This window comes from Ursus maritimus, unplaced genomic scaffold, assembly GCF_017311325.1.
Source record: "Ursus maritimus isolate PB19 unplaced genomic scaffold, ASM1731132v1 scaffold_7, whole genome shotgun sequence".
NCBI lineage: Eukaryota > Metazoa > Chordata > Mammalia > Carnivora > Ursidae > Ursus > Ursus maritimus.
This window is the reverse complement of record NW_024426885.1, coordinates 56,186,663-56,200,412: the sequence shown is the minus strand read 5'-3', so window position 1 is coordinate 56,200,412 and position 13,750 is coordinate 56,186,663. Positions and strand designations below refer to the sequence as shown.

Genomic DNA, 13,750 nt, shown 5'->3' with positions numbered 1-13,750 from the left:
CATTGGGAATTTCAATAGGTTGTCGCATCTGGACCAGATTCTTAGAAAATAAGTTTAATACTTACTTTTCAGAGCTATTCATAAATATGCTGTTGAGGCAGAATAACTCATAACCTGGGATAAGGAAATTCTGTAATAGATTTGCTAGGAAATCTTTCCCTAATGATCATCGGACTGATCTATCTTCTTTCTCTACCCTTTCTCTGAAAGTGCAATCCCAATGATCAACCAATTCCTTAACTGCCAAGGAAAATTCTAGGTCCTCATAGCCTTTCTTCAGCAGCTCAAACTATTGGTTACACTTCACTCCCCTGAGAAGTTCATGTGTTGCTTGGCTTCTATAACAAAGCTTTTCCCCATCACTCCTCAGCTCTTCAGTCAGCCTGTCTATAACATGTCTTCTTAGGTGAGCTTATTCATGACCCTGCCTTAAGCAGTCACCAGCGTGCTAGTTATTGTGAAATCCTACCACTTGCCTGCTTGAGAATAGCATATAGAGGGAGTAGGGAGGAGACCAAGTTTGGGGGTGAGTGTCCAGGAAGGGCTCTGGGGAGATATTGACCCTTGAACTACATCTTATATACACAGCATGCATCATCTTAATGTCAGAGATCCCAGAAATAGAACCAACTATGTATAATAATTTAATAAAGGAGGTTTTATAAATCACAGAAGCCATCTGGTATCAATACAGTTAGCAGAATTCTTCCTTAAATAACATTCTTGCTTCTTGGAGCTTGCTTTCCAAAATCTTAGCATTGCCTTTGTACTATCTTCTCAATGGTGGCAAACTCTTTTTGTCCTTTAAGAAGAGTCTCCTCTGTGAAGCCTTCCTGCTCCAAACAGAAAGACTTAGTCCTACTTTGCACACTTATTCATACAGACCCCTTAAAAATGTCTTCTGTTATTCCCCTAACAATATCACAATTGAAAAATACATTGCTCATATTTTCCCCATTAGTCGAAATGATACTGTACGTTCAATTTTGTGTTCGAATTGTTTCACTTACAGTCATATTTAATTGGCTTCCCAGGTGATTACAATTTGTAGCATATCATAATTAGACAAAATGACATCTTGCTAACCTGACAGTATTTTGGACTTGCTACTAATTGCTTTATCTAAATTCACATACTTTTTCACTTACATTAATTTACTTTAGATGTTATCTAAAACTTAATAAACACCAAATATTTACTGTCCCACAGATTGACTTTAACTCAAAATAGAGAGATCTCTTATTTTGCAAAAAAAATGTGTCCATTGTTCATTCATCAGTTTATGTAAGAACTTACTCTTTGCCCTTCTTCTTGGTTTCTGACAGTGGCCTGTTTTTTTAAATCACTGGAGTTGGTACTTTCCATCCAGAGATCTGCCTGTGGGTTATCTCTTAACCTGTAACTCCACACATCCAGTAGCTCTGTTTTGAACCTTGTCTTCCATTTCTAGGGGTCATGAGCACTTGAATCCCAGGCTTGTTTTAAGAATAAAATATACAATATGAAACTTTGGTCAGCACCATAGAAATATTTTTTAAACTTATGATTTTGAAATATTTTCAGACTTATTAAAAACTGGCAGGAATAGTGCAGAATTTCTGTATATTCTTCCCTGAAATTTCCCAAATTTAGCTTTTTACCAAATTAACTTTTCTTTATTTTTCACACTCCCTCCTTCTCTCTCCTTTGCTCCTCCCCCTTCTCTATTTTTATCTTAACACTTCAGTAGTAATTTGTAAACATGCCCTTTACCCCTAAATACATTGGTGCATTTTTCATAAAACTAGGACATTGCAGGACACCTGGCTGGCTCAGTCAGGGGAGCGTGAGACTCTTGATCTCAGGGTCATGAGTTGAAACCCCACGTTAGGCATAAAAATTACTAAAAAAAAAAAAAAAATGGTGCACCTGGGTGGCTCAGTCATTAAGCATTTGCCTTCAGCTCAGGTCACGATCCCAGCATTCTGGGATCGAGCCTTGCATAGGGCTCCCTGCTCAGCGGGAAGTCTGCTTCTCCCTCTCCCACTCCCCCTGCTTGTGTTCCCTCTCTCTCTGCTTCTCTTTCTGTCAAATAAATAAATAAAATATTTTAAAAAATAATAAAATAAAATTTAAAAAAAGAAAAATTGATAAGAAAACAGTCTTAAAAAAAGAAAAGCCAAGACGTTGTTTTATAACCACAAAACAATTATGAAACTACAAAGCTACAGGACAATTATCGATGCTTTTATAATATTATTGTCTGATGTTTACATCTTATAACTAATAATTTCCTTTATGGAAAAAGAAAACAAATTTTGTCTTATATCCAAATTCAATCCAGAATCACTTGTTTATATTTAGTTGTTATATACCACATTTTTTAAAAATTAAAACTTTACAGTAAAATAAATTGTCCTGAAATGCCTAAGTGACTTAAAGACTTATTCAGTAAACAGGCTTTAGGTGGTCAATCATGTTTTCTTTTTCCCTTTATGTTAATTATCGAGGTATAATTAACGTAAAATGAAATATCCACATGGGGGGCACCTGGGTGGCTCAGTTGGTTGAGCATTGGACTCCCCTGAATTCCATATTTTAAAACGATGGACTTTATGATATTTAAATTATATTTCAGTTGCAGTGATATCAAAAGACAAGTGGAGTATATTTATGAACGCTACTTAAAACATTTTTCGTTCCAGCGTGTTCAATTTGCTGTATGTTTTTAATTAACACAATTACCAAAAGAATGTCTATATGATGTTGCATAGGATATAACAATTTCATAATATATAATGGAAATTATACAAATAGGTATTTTTCAATAAGAGAGAAGTAGTCACAGGCGTTACTCACGGAAGTTTGTATACACAATTTAGCATCTAAAGTGACTGCCATGTGGCCACAAATTCAACAGCTTCCATGTTAATACATCCTCCAGTTACGAAATAATGTGATTCTCGAGAAAAGTTCTAAAATTTGCGACATTTGTATGATTTAAAATTTTCTTTTGAAATGAGAGTTTTCATCTTATTGTGTTACTTAGATATTTTGAAATTTTCATAAAATGCAACCACATTAGGTTTTCTTGGTTTTTCACCATCCATTCAACAAACATTTGATGAGCTGGGTTCTGTGCTCAGGAGCCATGTGTGCAGTAATAAAGCAAAAAGACAGAAAATAGTGGCTAATATTTATTAGATTCAAGCTTTGTGCTACTATAGAAAAGTTAAGAATCTTGCTACATCCGGAGGCAGTAAATTGACTAAGCAGTTTCAGGCTTTTGTTTTTAATTTAGGGTAAGATACACTTTTTAAAATTAATTATAGCGTACACTTAGAAGATTATAGAAATCCTAAATCACAGAATTTTTCTAAAGTGATTACCATTGTGTGGCTAGCATCTAATATTACTAGCAGTTCAGAAGCACTTGTGTACCCCCACCTGCTGCCCCCTAAAAGTAGCCACTCTCCTGTCTTCTAACATTATGGATTAATCTTGCCTGATTTGAACTTTATATGAATATAGTCTCAAAAGTAATTATTCTTTTGTCGTTTTTTATCCAGCATTAAAATTGTAAGATAAATTCATGTTGTCTGTAATTGTATATCATTCTCATTCTCATTGTTCAGTGGTGGTCTGTTATCAAATAGTTAAAATTTATTTATTTATTCTTCCGGTGATTAACATTGGAGTTGTTTCCAGATTGGGATAATTATGAATATTGCTGTTGTCTTTGGGAAGTAGAAGAATACATTTTTTGTGTGATATGTACCTAGAAGTGGAGTTGCTGGATTATGGGGGCAAGGAGCAGGGTGTTCATCTGTGCAGCTTTGGTTGATAGGAACAATAGCTTTCCCAAGTGCTTATCTCTTTTTCCATTCCCAAGAGTAATGCACAAATGTTCCAGTTGCTCCACATTCTTATCACTGCTCCACATTTTCTTTGCCATTTTGCACATTCTACTGGGGGTGTAGTGTAATGCCTCCTTTTTTTTTTTTTAAGACCTCTTTCCTCTTTTTTTTAATATTAAGTGTACAGTTCAGTAGTGTTACATATGTTCACATTGTTGTGAAATAGAGCCCCAGAATTTCTTCGTCTTTGAAATCTGAAACTTTATACCCATTAAATAACTCTCCGTTTTCCCATCATCACAGCCACTGGTAACCACCATTCCACTTCTATGTTTTATGAATTTGACTACTTTAGAGTAGTCATAGAACTAGAATTATACAGTTTACTTTTTTGTGACTGGCTTACTTCACCTAACGTTATCTCCTTATGGTTGACCCATGTTGTAGGATGTAACAGGATTTCCTTCCTTTTTAAGTCTGAATAATATTCCATTATATGTATATGCCACATTTTGTTTATCCATTCATCTGTCCGTGGACGTTTGAGCTATTTCCACCTCTTAGCTATTGTGAAGTGTTGCTGTCAACCTGCATATGCAAATCACTGTTTCAGGCCTTGCTTTCAACTCTTTTGGATGTATACTCAGAAGTGGAATTGTTGGATCACATGGCAGTTCTATTTTTAATTTTTTGAGGAACTTCCAGACTGTTTTCTATAGCAGTTGCACCATTTTATAATCCCACCAACATATGTGGTGCTTTAAGATTTTTTTTACTTTGTTACATGACTAGTAATGTGGAGCATATTTTCATATGTTCATCATCTGTTTGATATTCTCTTGTGTTGAGCCTATTCAATATTTTGGCCAGTTTTCTATTGTGTTTTTATTACTCATTTGGAGAAATTTCTTTATATATTTTGGGTTAAAATATTTCGTCAATTATATCTATTGCCAGTATTTCTCCCACTGTATTGCTTGCCTTTATAGCTTCTTAATCTTTTGCTACTTAATGTTTTTGATGAACAGAGGTTCTTAATCATAATGCAATCCAGGGTTTTTTTAATATTTTATTTTTAAGTAATCTCTTCAACTAACATGAGGCTCAAACTTCCAACCCGCATGCTCTACCAACTGAGCCAGCCAGTCACCCGTATAATCCAACTTCTTAACTTTCTCTTTTATGATTATTAAATTTGATAATTCATTCTAAAATGGTTTTACTTGCTTCAAGGTCATGAAGATGTTTTCTTCCAAAAACTTATTGTTTTAACTTTTGTATTTAGATCAACAATATAACTCAAGCTACTTATGTGAAGTAGGGGTGACAATTCATATTTTTCCCATATGGATATCTACATAGTACCATTTATTGAAAAGACTACTTTTTATTGCAATGTCAACTTTGTCATAAGTCTGATGGCCATATATATATACATCTCCTGCACTCTTTATTCTATTGATCTGTTTAGTGTCATTGAACCAATACTAAACTATAATTACTATAGCTTTACAGTAGATATTGATAATCTCTTAAATCACTTTGCCTTTGTTCATTTTCTTGGCTTTTCATCTTCCTTTCATTTCCATATAAACTTTGACACAAGTTTCTCAACTTCCATCCAAAACAAAATAAACTCTGACAGGATTTTGATTGGGATTGCGTCAAATCTAGAAATCCATTTGGGGAAAATTGACAACATTATATAATAGTGTCTATTCCATGAACATGGTACTTCTCTCTATTTATTTAGGTCATCTTTAATTTCTTTTAATGTTTTTATAGTTTTCATAGGTCTTACACAGGTTTAATACTTGTCTTCCTCCATTTAGACCTCTATGAGAAAATACCAGACTGAGTGGCTTCTATACAACAGAAATTTATTTCTCACAGTTCTGGAGTTTGGAAGTCTCAGATCAGGGTGCCAGCATGGTTGGGTGAGGGCCCTCTTCTCTTTGTGTTTTCACATGTTTAAAGGCATTAGGGAGTTCTGTGGTGTGTATTTTATATGAACACTAATCTCACCGATGAGAGCTTCCCCCTTATGACTTAATTATCTCGCAAAGGCCCTATCTCCTAAGACCATTCACAATTGGGATTCAGGATTTAATATATTGATTTTGGGTGGTCACAAATACCCATACCAAGGCAATAGCTAATGTGTTTATTGAACCTAGATCTGAATTTAGAGATTCATTATGCTTAATTTTCTAATGTTCACTAAAGGATATTTGGAAAATGTGGGAAAAGCACAGATACCTAATAAATAGCATTTTAGCATTTCCCATACAAAAACTGGATCAATGTAACTTTGTTCCTTGTTTGATAACTTGAGAAGTATCTAGAAAAATTTTGTTTGATACAATATATATCATTTTGTATTTGAGCTTATTTGAAAGCAAATGTATTCTTATTTGGCTGTAAAAGGACATATAAATATAGAAAAAAATTTTAATATAAATAATTGTGTTTAGGGGGAAGGTCCTAAAGCCAACTCTACTCAAGGGATGCCTTGGTAGCAATGATTGTTAACCATCTGGAGTGACAGAAGAAAGTGATATTGGGTAACTAACATCTTAAGAAGTTTCATCTCAAGTTTATGTAATATTGTTATAGCAACAACAATGGAATCTTAATTACGCTGTTGGTTGCTCCATTTTGGTCACAGGGGTGGGCTCCTTTATCACTTACTGATTATGTACTGATTAATGTGGTCAGTGTCTTTGCTCTGTAAATTTGTGATACATAGAGGGAGTTTTAACCAGAATTGGTTGGTTTTATGTTTTGTCAACAATTTTATGTAATTCTTTTTGTATGCACTGGGACCACCGGGCAATATTTTAAACACTTTTGAGGCCTTTTTAGCCCCCCATGGGTTTGATGCGGTGTAAGATAAATCAGCCACTATTCAAAATTAATTGTTGTATTTTCCATTTAACATGCAACTGAACCACCTTAATCTTATGATAATATGGGTGTGATAAATCCTTGTGGTAGCATGGGAAAAAGCCACAGAAATTGCAGGAACATTGCTTTGTATATTAATTATTCTGTATCATAAAACCATTCACCCAAGGAAAAGATCTGTAACTTTGCACAAATGCTGAATTTCAGTGCTGAAGTTCATTTTTGATATTGGAAGTCCTTGGTTATTTGCAGGTAGCTAGATTTGTCCCATTGTGGCCCTTATGGAAGAGCAGAACAGTTAGGCTCTTTTCCAGGAGATCCTGTGTTGTCTCTTTTGCAATACTGTATCAACAGTGAAATAAAACACAAACTGCTTTGGTCTACTTTTACAAATAACAACCACATACCACAGACTTCTGTTCTGCCTGTTGTTTGTTTAGTCAGGTAACCTGGGATACTCTGATGAGTTGTGTGGACACAGCTAGTCAGAAAACGGAATGTCTTATATAGGCTTCAACCCTTTGAGAAATAGTCATGTTTAAAAAGACCTAAAATGCAATGACACAGAGCTTTAAAAACAATATCCATTGCACTCGACTGTAGGTTTCTTGTTTTCTATAAATAAATGCATTCTGCTTTTCCAGGTTTTAAGAAGAGGCAGCGATGAAGAGAAAGTTCTTTGTTTGGTCCGGCAGCGTACAGGCCATCACTGTCCGACAGCTGTGATGGTGGTGCTCATCATGGTATGGGACGGCATTCCTCTCCCCATGGCCGACAGATTGTACACGGAGCTCACTGAAAACCTAAAGTCCTACAATGGCCATCCCACAGACCGAAGATGCACCCTCAATGAAAAGTAATCAGATCTGTTTTATACTGCTTTCCCATTCACACCTCTATCATATAACATTAAATTGTTCATTAACTACCAGTTATGCATATTACAGAATTTTAGCAATTCTGAAACTAAAGAATGGACTTTTTTTTTTAAAAAAAAAGAGAGACTTGGTTTCATAGGGAGTTGAGACCAACGTAGGGTTGGTTTGTTTGTTTGTTTGTAATCTCTACACCCAGCATGGGGCTCGAGCTCCCCACCCCCAGATCAGACACTGAGATCGAGAGTTGCAGGCTCCTGTGACTGAGCCAGCCGGTGCCCTTAGAGAGTATTCTTTTTCTGCTTCCTTCTTTGATGCCTGATTCCACTCACCCATAGAGTCTGGAGGAGAGGGATTTTTCCAGAAAGGAAAAGCTCCTCCGTAGAGAATTGTACCATATTCTCAGCAATGTAAGAGAATATCTGTTTTCCTACCGTTTTGCCAGGAATAACCTCAAACTTGAGGTTTTCCACTTTTAGTCGGTGATAAATGGCATTTTTCATGTTATGAGCGAGTGTTTTTTCATATGGTTAAGAGTCATTTGCCTTTTTGGGTGGGGGAAGTTCTTGCTCAACTACCTGTGAATTGTTCTAGCTCTTGTTTCTAAAGGATTGCTTCTTTTAGGTATTGGGGCTCTTATAACACTTTGTTATATAATATCTAAACGGTTTTGCCAGTTTGATACTTGTCTTTTTACTTCTGCTATCTTTCGCAAAGGTTTTCCTTTTTAAATTATTTTTTATTTTTTAAGTAATCTCCACACCCATGGGCTCGAACTTACAACCCCAAGATCAAGAGGGATATGCTCCAGCAACTGAGCCAGCCAGGCGCCCCATCCCCTTTCCTTTTTAATATAGTTAATCAAATCTATTTTTTCTTTTGTGTCTGAATTTTAACTGATATTTAAGAACATTTTTCTCTCTTTCAAGTTATATGGTAATTCACCCATGTTTTCTTTTAGTTCTTGTTGAAACTGTGAATTTTTAAAACATGAATCTGTGATGTATTTAAAATTTATGCTAGTTAATAGTGGAGGAGGAGATCCATTTCTGTCCTTTTTTCCATTTAAGATTGGAGAGCATTTCTTAGAAGAGAGCATTTCTTCCCCTTGATTTGAAATGCCACTTTAACTGTAAACAAAAATTATATATGAGACGGAGTCCTCTCTTGTATTTGAAATTTATATCATTGTCCTGGCCTTTCATGTACCCCCTTTTTTTTTTTTAATTATAGAGGTTTTATAATGTATTTTAATATTTGGTAGGGCTACCTCCCCTTACTTGCTCTTTTTCAAAGTTTTCTATTATTCTTTTCTGTTTGTGCTTCCAAATAACTTAAAAATGAATTTGTCTAGTTTAAGATAGAGCCAATGACATTTTTAAGGAGATTTCATTAAATTAACTTATAATGATAATCTTCCTATTCCATAACATGGTTTTTCTTTCCATTTGTTCAAGTTTACTTTTGTGTTCTTCAGGATCATTTTGTGTGGTTTTCTTAATGTATGTCTCTCTTTTTTAAAAGAAATGTCATTATACTGGGCGCCCGGCTGGCTCAGTTGGTGGAGCATGCAACTCTTGATCTCGGGTTCTGAGTTCGAGCCGCATGGTCAGCGTAGAGATTACGGAAAAAATAAAAATCTGGGCGCCTGGGTGGCTCAGTAGGTTAAGTGTCCGACTCTTTCAGGTCAGTTCATGATCTCAGGGTCATGAGATCAAGCCCTGCATTGGGCTCCAGGCAGAACATGGGGCTTGCTTGAGATTCTCTCCTTCTCCCTCTACCCCTTCCCCTGCTCATGCTTGCTCTGTCTCAGTCTCTCTCAAATAAATGAATGAATAGATAAATAAATAAATGAAATCTTTATAAGAAAAATAAATAGATAAAAAGTCTTTTTTTAAAAAGTCATTATACAAAATATAAACAATAATATATATTGTCCCCTCTCTGATCCCCACACAAAATTAATTTGCATACCTTTAAGAGTATTTTTTTCATGCTTATATCATCATTTCATTACATTTTCCTTATTTTTACAATGCCAGTAATATACAAACTATTTCAAACTATTTTTAATGTCTGGTAATTCTTTTGTATGTAGATTCACAATAATCATAATAACTCTTCTGTAAAGGCACTGCTTTGAAGGATATACACACATATTGTCTTATTTTATCTTCCCAAGAATCCAATAACATAAGTTTTACTCTTTTTCACTCAATGTAGATCGAGCATACCTTTTTAATTTTTAAGTAATCTCTATGCCCAATATGGGGTTCAATCTCATGGCCCAAAAATAAAGTCTCATGCTCTACGGACTTGTTTTTTTTTTTTTTTTAGATTCTTACAGGGGTGCCAGACTGGTTCAGTCGGTAGATGATGTGACTTCTGATCTCAGCATTGTGAGTTCAAGCCCCATATTGGGTGTGGAGCCTAGTTAAAAAAGAAATAAAATAAATAAATACTCTTATTGACAGAATAGATGCAAGAATCCTTCAATGAACTCTTAAATACCTTTCACCTAGATTTCATCATCACTAAGTTTGTAACATTTGCATTTATATACAAAGTCACCCATATATACATGCATATTATTTATTTTCATATTATTATTGATTTAAAAAAATTTTTTTTCCCTTCTGGAATGTCAGCTAGTTGCAGGCTTTATGCCTTTTTTCTATAAATAATATTTCCAAGGGTATATTCTTAGAATGAGGACATTCATTTACATAACCCCAGTAAAATTATTAAAATCAGAAAATTTAACTTTGGTAAAATGCTGTTATCTAGTCTACAGTTCATAGTCAGATATTGAATATTTTCCAGTAATGTACTTTATAGGGGCGCCTGGGTTGCTTAGTTGGTTAAGCTTCTGCCTTCAGCTCAGGTCATGATCCCAGGGTCCTGCGATCAAGTTCCACATTGGGCTCCCTGCTCCGTGGTGGGTCTGCTTTTCCCTCTCCCTCTGCCCCTCTCCCTGATTGTGTGTGTGCTCTCTCTCTCTCTCTCTCTCTCAAATAAAAAAATAAAATCTTTAAAAAAATAATAATGTACTTTATAGTAATTTCTCCCCCTCACAGGAACTGATGGATTAACTTGATTTGTCTTTTTCCTCTCTCTCTCTCTCTTTCATCTTTTTTGGTCTCTTGTTTCTTATCTCACGCCTTGTCTTTCATGGCATTGCTGATTTTTTTTTTTAAGATTTTTTATTTATTTATTTGGTAGGGAGAGAGACTGCGTAAGCATGGGGAGGGGCCACAGAGAGAGAATCTGAACTCCGCACTGAGTGCTGAGCCTCACAGGGGTTCTGTCTCACAACCCTGAGACCCCGACCCAGCAGAAATCAAGAGTCAGGTGCTTAACCAGCTGAGCCACCCAGGCGCCTGGGAATGGACGTGCACTGACATTTTTGAAGGCCTGATTTTATAGACTGTTGCTCAGTTTGTGTTTGTCTGATTGTTTGTTTGTAATTAAATTCAATTGAGAAATTACTGGTAGGAATACACTTTGTCTATAATATTAGGACCTATTTTCAGTTCATTTGTCCTATTATCAGTGATGTTGACTATTTCAGATATTCTGCAAAAGCTCTTTTAGGTCTCACAATCCTGTACATTTCCTATGTGTTTCGTTGTTTAAATAACTGTCAGCTGTCAATTAAAGTACATTTTTCTTTCCTTTCCATGTATCATTTCAATGGCACAGATGTAGTATCTATTTTTCCTTTCATAGTCAATGGTATCTTAATATCAGGTATTCTTGACTTTCACAATTAAAAAATACTACTAATTTTGATCTCAGAATTTCTATATATTTTTCATTTACTGGTGTTTTAACTATGGGGTTTTTTTGTTTGTTTTTTAATCATTACCAATGTACCACATTCATACTATTAGAAGTTTCAAGTATTATGCAGTTGGTTTCATATCTTTGTATGAATATTCTAATCATTGTCATCCTTATTATCGGGTCCATGTTAGGGCCTCAGAAATGCCCCCAATGTGCTAAAATAACCAAGTTACTGAATGAAACAAGTTTCAGTTCAATTTTTTCCTCTTGCAATCTTAATAAAGGCTTTTTTTAAAATTAAAAAGTGATTTCACATATAATATATATTATCCATTATCAATCCTCATCAGGATTATATCAAGTCAGTTTATAGATGGCAGGGTTAAAGTCCAAAGAGGTAATGAGATACTCTCCTTTCTAATTTAAAAGGATTTAAAAGGCAGACCCCAGGGTGCCTGGGTGGTTCAGATGGTTGAGCATCTGCCTTCATCTCAGGTCATGATCTCCAGGTCCTGGGATCGAGCCCCATATCTGGATCCCGGCTCACTGGAGAGTCTGCTTTAAATAAATAAATAAATAAATAAATAAATAAATAAATAAATGGCACCTGGGTGGCTCAGTCGGATAAGCGGCCAACTCTTGGTTTCAGCTCAGATCCTGATCTCAGGGTGGAGGTCCAGCCCCAGGTTGGGCTCTGCACTGAGCATGGAGTCTCCTTAAGATTCTCTCTCAATAAAGTAAAACGCAGACTGTTTATTTCCTCTGAGGCATATCCAAATCAAAGTTATGGGTATTTCTGTATAGTTTATTGCAGTTTATTTGGATTTACAGTCTTGAACAAACATTTTCATTAAAAGCTTGTTTTTATTCAAGGACAATTAGCTTTGGGTTGTTAACACTACTTAAGATAAAATAAGTAATAAAATAGATACGTTAAAATCAGTTCAGTAGTCGTTTGTACTTCTAAAGTTACAGGGATCTGAAATGTTCGGTCTGAGGTATTGGCCTTGCTTTACCAGTTCTTCCCTTCTGATTACCATCTTACAGTCGTACCTGTACATGCCAAGGAATTGATCCAGAGACTTGCGGAGCTTCGTTCTCTTTTGGCTGTTCATGGAGTATGTATTTCAATGGATGTAAATTTGGTAGAAGCCCAAGCCCCAGAAGATTTAGAATTGATCCAAGCTCTCCCTTACACGTAAGTGTCCTTTTTTACTTTTCAGTTACACAATGAATTTATTTATAAGTACATTCCTTAAAATATTTTCTAAATAGTAAAAGATTTCAATATTTTAAAATAGTGGGAAAAAAACTAAGAAAATATATATATAAGTAAATAGTTTAAAATTCTCAATAAATTAGGTAAAGTCTTTAACTACCAACCCAAATTCCAACTGTCCCTGGTTCCCTCCTCCTTCTCCCCTAACCCCAGAGGAAGTCATTGTTAAAAGAACCTAGAATTTTATACCCAGCCAAAGTAGGAAGAATAAATAAAGCCATTTGCCAACATTTCAAAGACTCAGAAAGTTTACTACCCACAGAACTACTATGAAAGAATTACTAAAGGACGTAATCCAGAAAGAAGATATATGAAACCGGAACCAATCTGTCCGGGACACGAGGCCATGGTGAGCAAAGAAATTAGTCAACCTTACTGTTAAGTTTAAATAAGTGGAGTACTTACATTTTTTTAATTAAAATAACAACCGATAAGTATAATTCCATACTCTTATCAACTCAAGGGTGGGTAGACACTGGGAGGGGGATGGGGCACCTATAGGAACTAAGTGTGGTGATGTTTTATGCTGTTTGGAGTGGGGAGAATTTAGGTACTAAGATCAGTGTTTTTCAAACTTTGAGCTGTGACCAAGAATAAAAAACATTTTATATTACAAACTGCTGTACAATAGGTATATTTAAGTAAATAATTAAAATAAAACCATCAGAAAATAATATTTCATCTTCTATGTAAGAGAAGATATTAAAATATTAAAAAGTTAATATCCAGTCTAGCTTTTGCTGAAGATCACTGATTCACTATAATATTTTTTCTAAAATTTAATTTTTCTTTTTTTAAATGTTAGTTATTACCTACTAAACTGATTTCATGGCCCATGAATGAGTCATGACCCACAGCTTGGAAAACACTGCTCTAGATGTTTTCAGAAAAACATATATTTGAGAGAGAAAGTGTATGTTTTAAGATTTTTTAGATGAATAGAAACAGAATTTTTAACATTTCGAAATAGTTGTGGGGGAAAAAATCTTTAAAAAGAAGACAATCTGAAAGGATTTTTAAAAATCATTAGAATGCAAGATAAATAGGAAACACAAAATAAAACAGCA

At 35.0% G+C, this 13,750-nt stretch overlaps 1 protein-coding gene across 1 annotated transcript in view; it reads left to right on the top strand.

Annotated features, from left to right (window-relative positions):
- The window catches only part of TET1 (tet methylcytosine dioxygenase 1), a 112,755-nt gene that overhangs the window by 82,962 nt on the left and 16,043 nt on the right, over positions 1–13,750 (top strand). The window contains exons 6-7 of the mRNA XM_008695954.2: positions 7,388–7,599; positions 12,452–12,602. Coding sequence (XP_008694176.2) covers positions 7,388–7,599; positions 12,452–12,602 — 363 coding nt within the window. The remainder of the gene's footprint in view (positions 1–7,387; positions 7,600–12,451; positions 12,603–13,750) is intronic.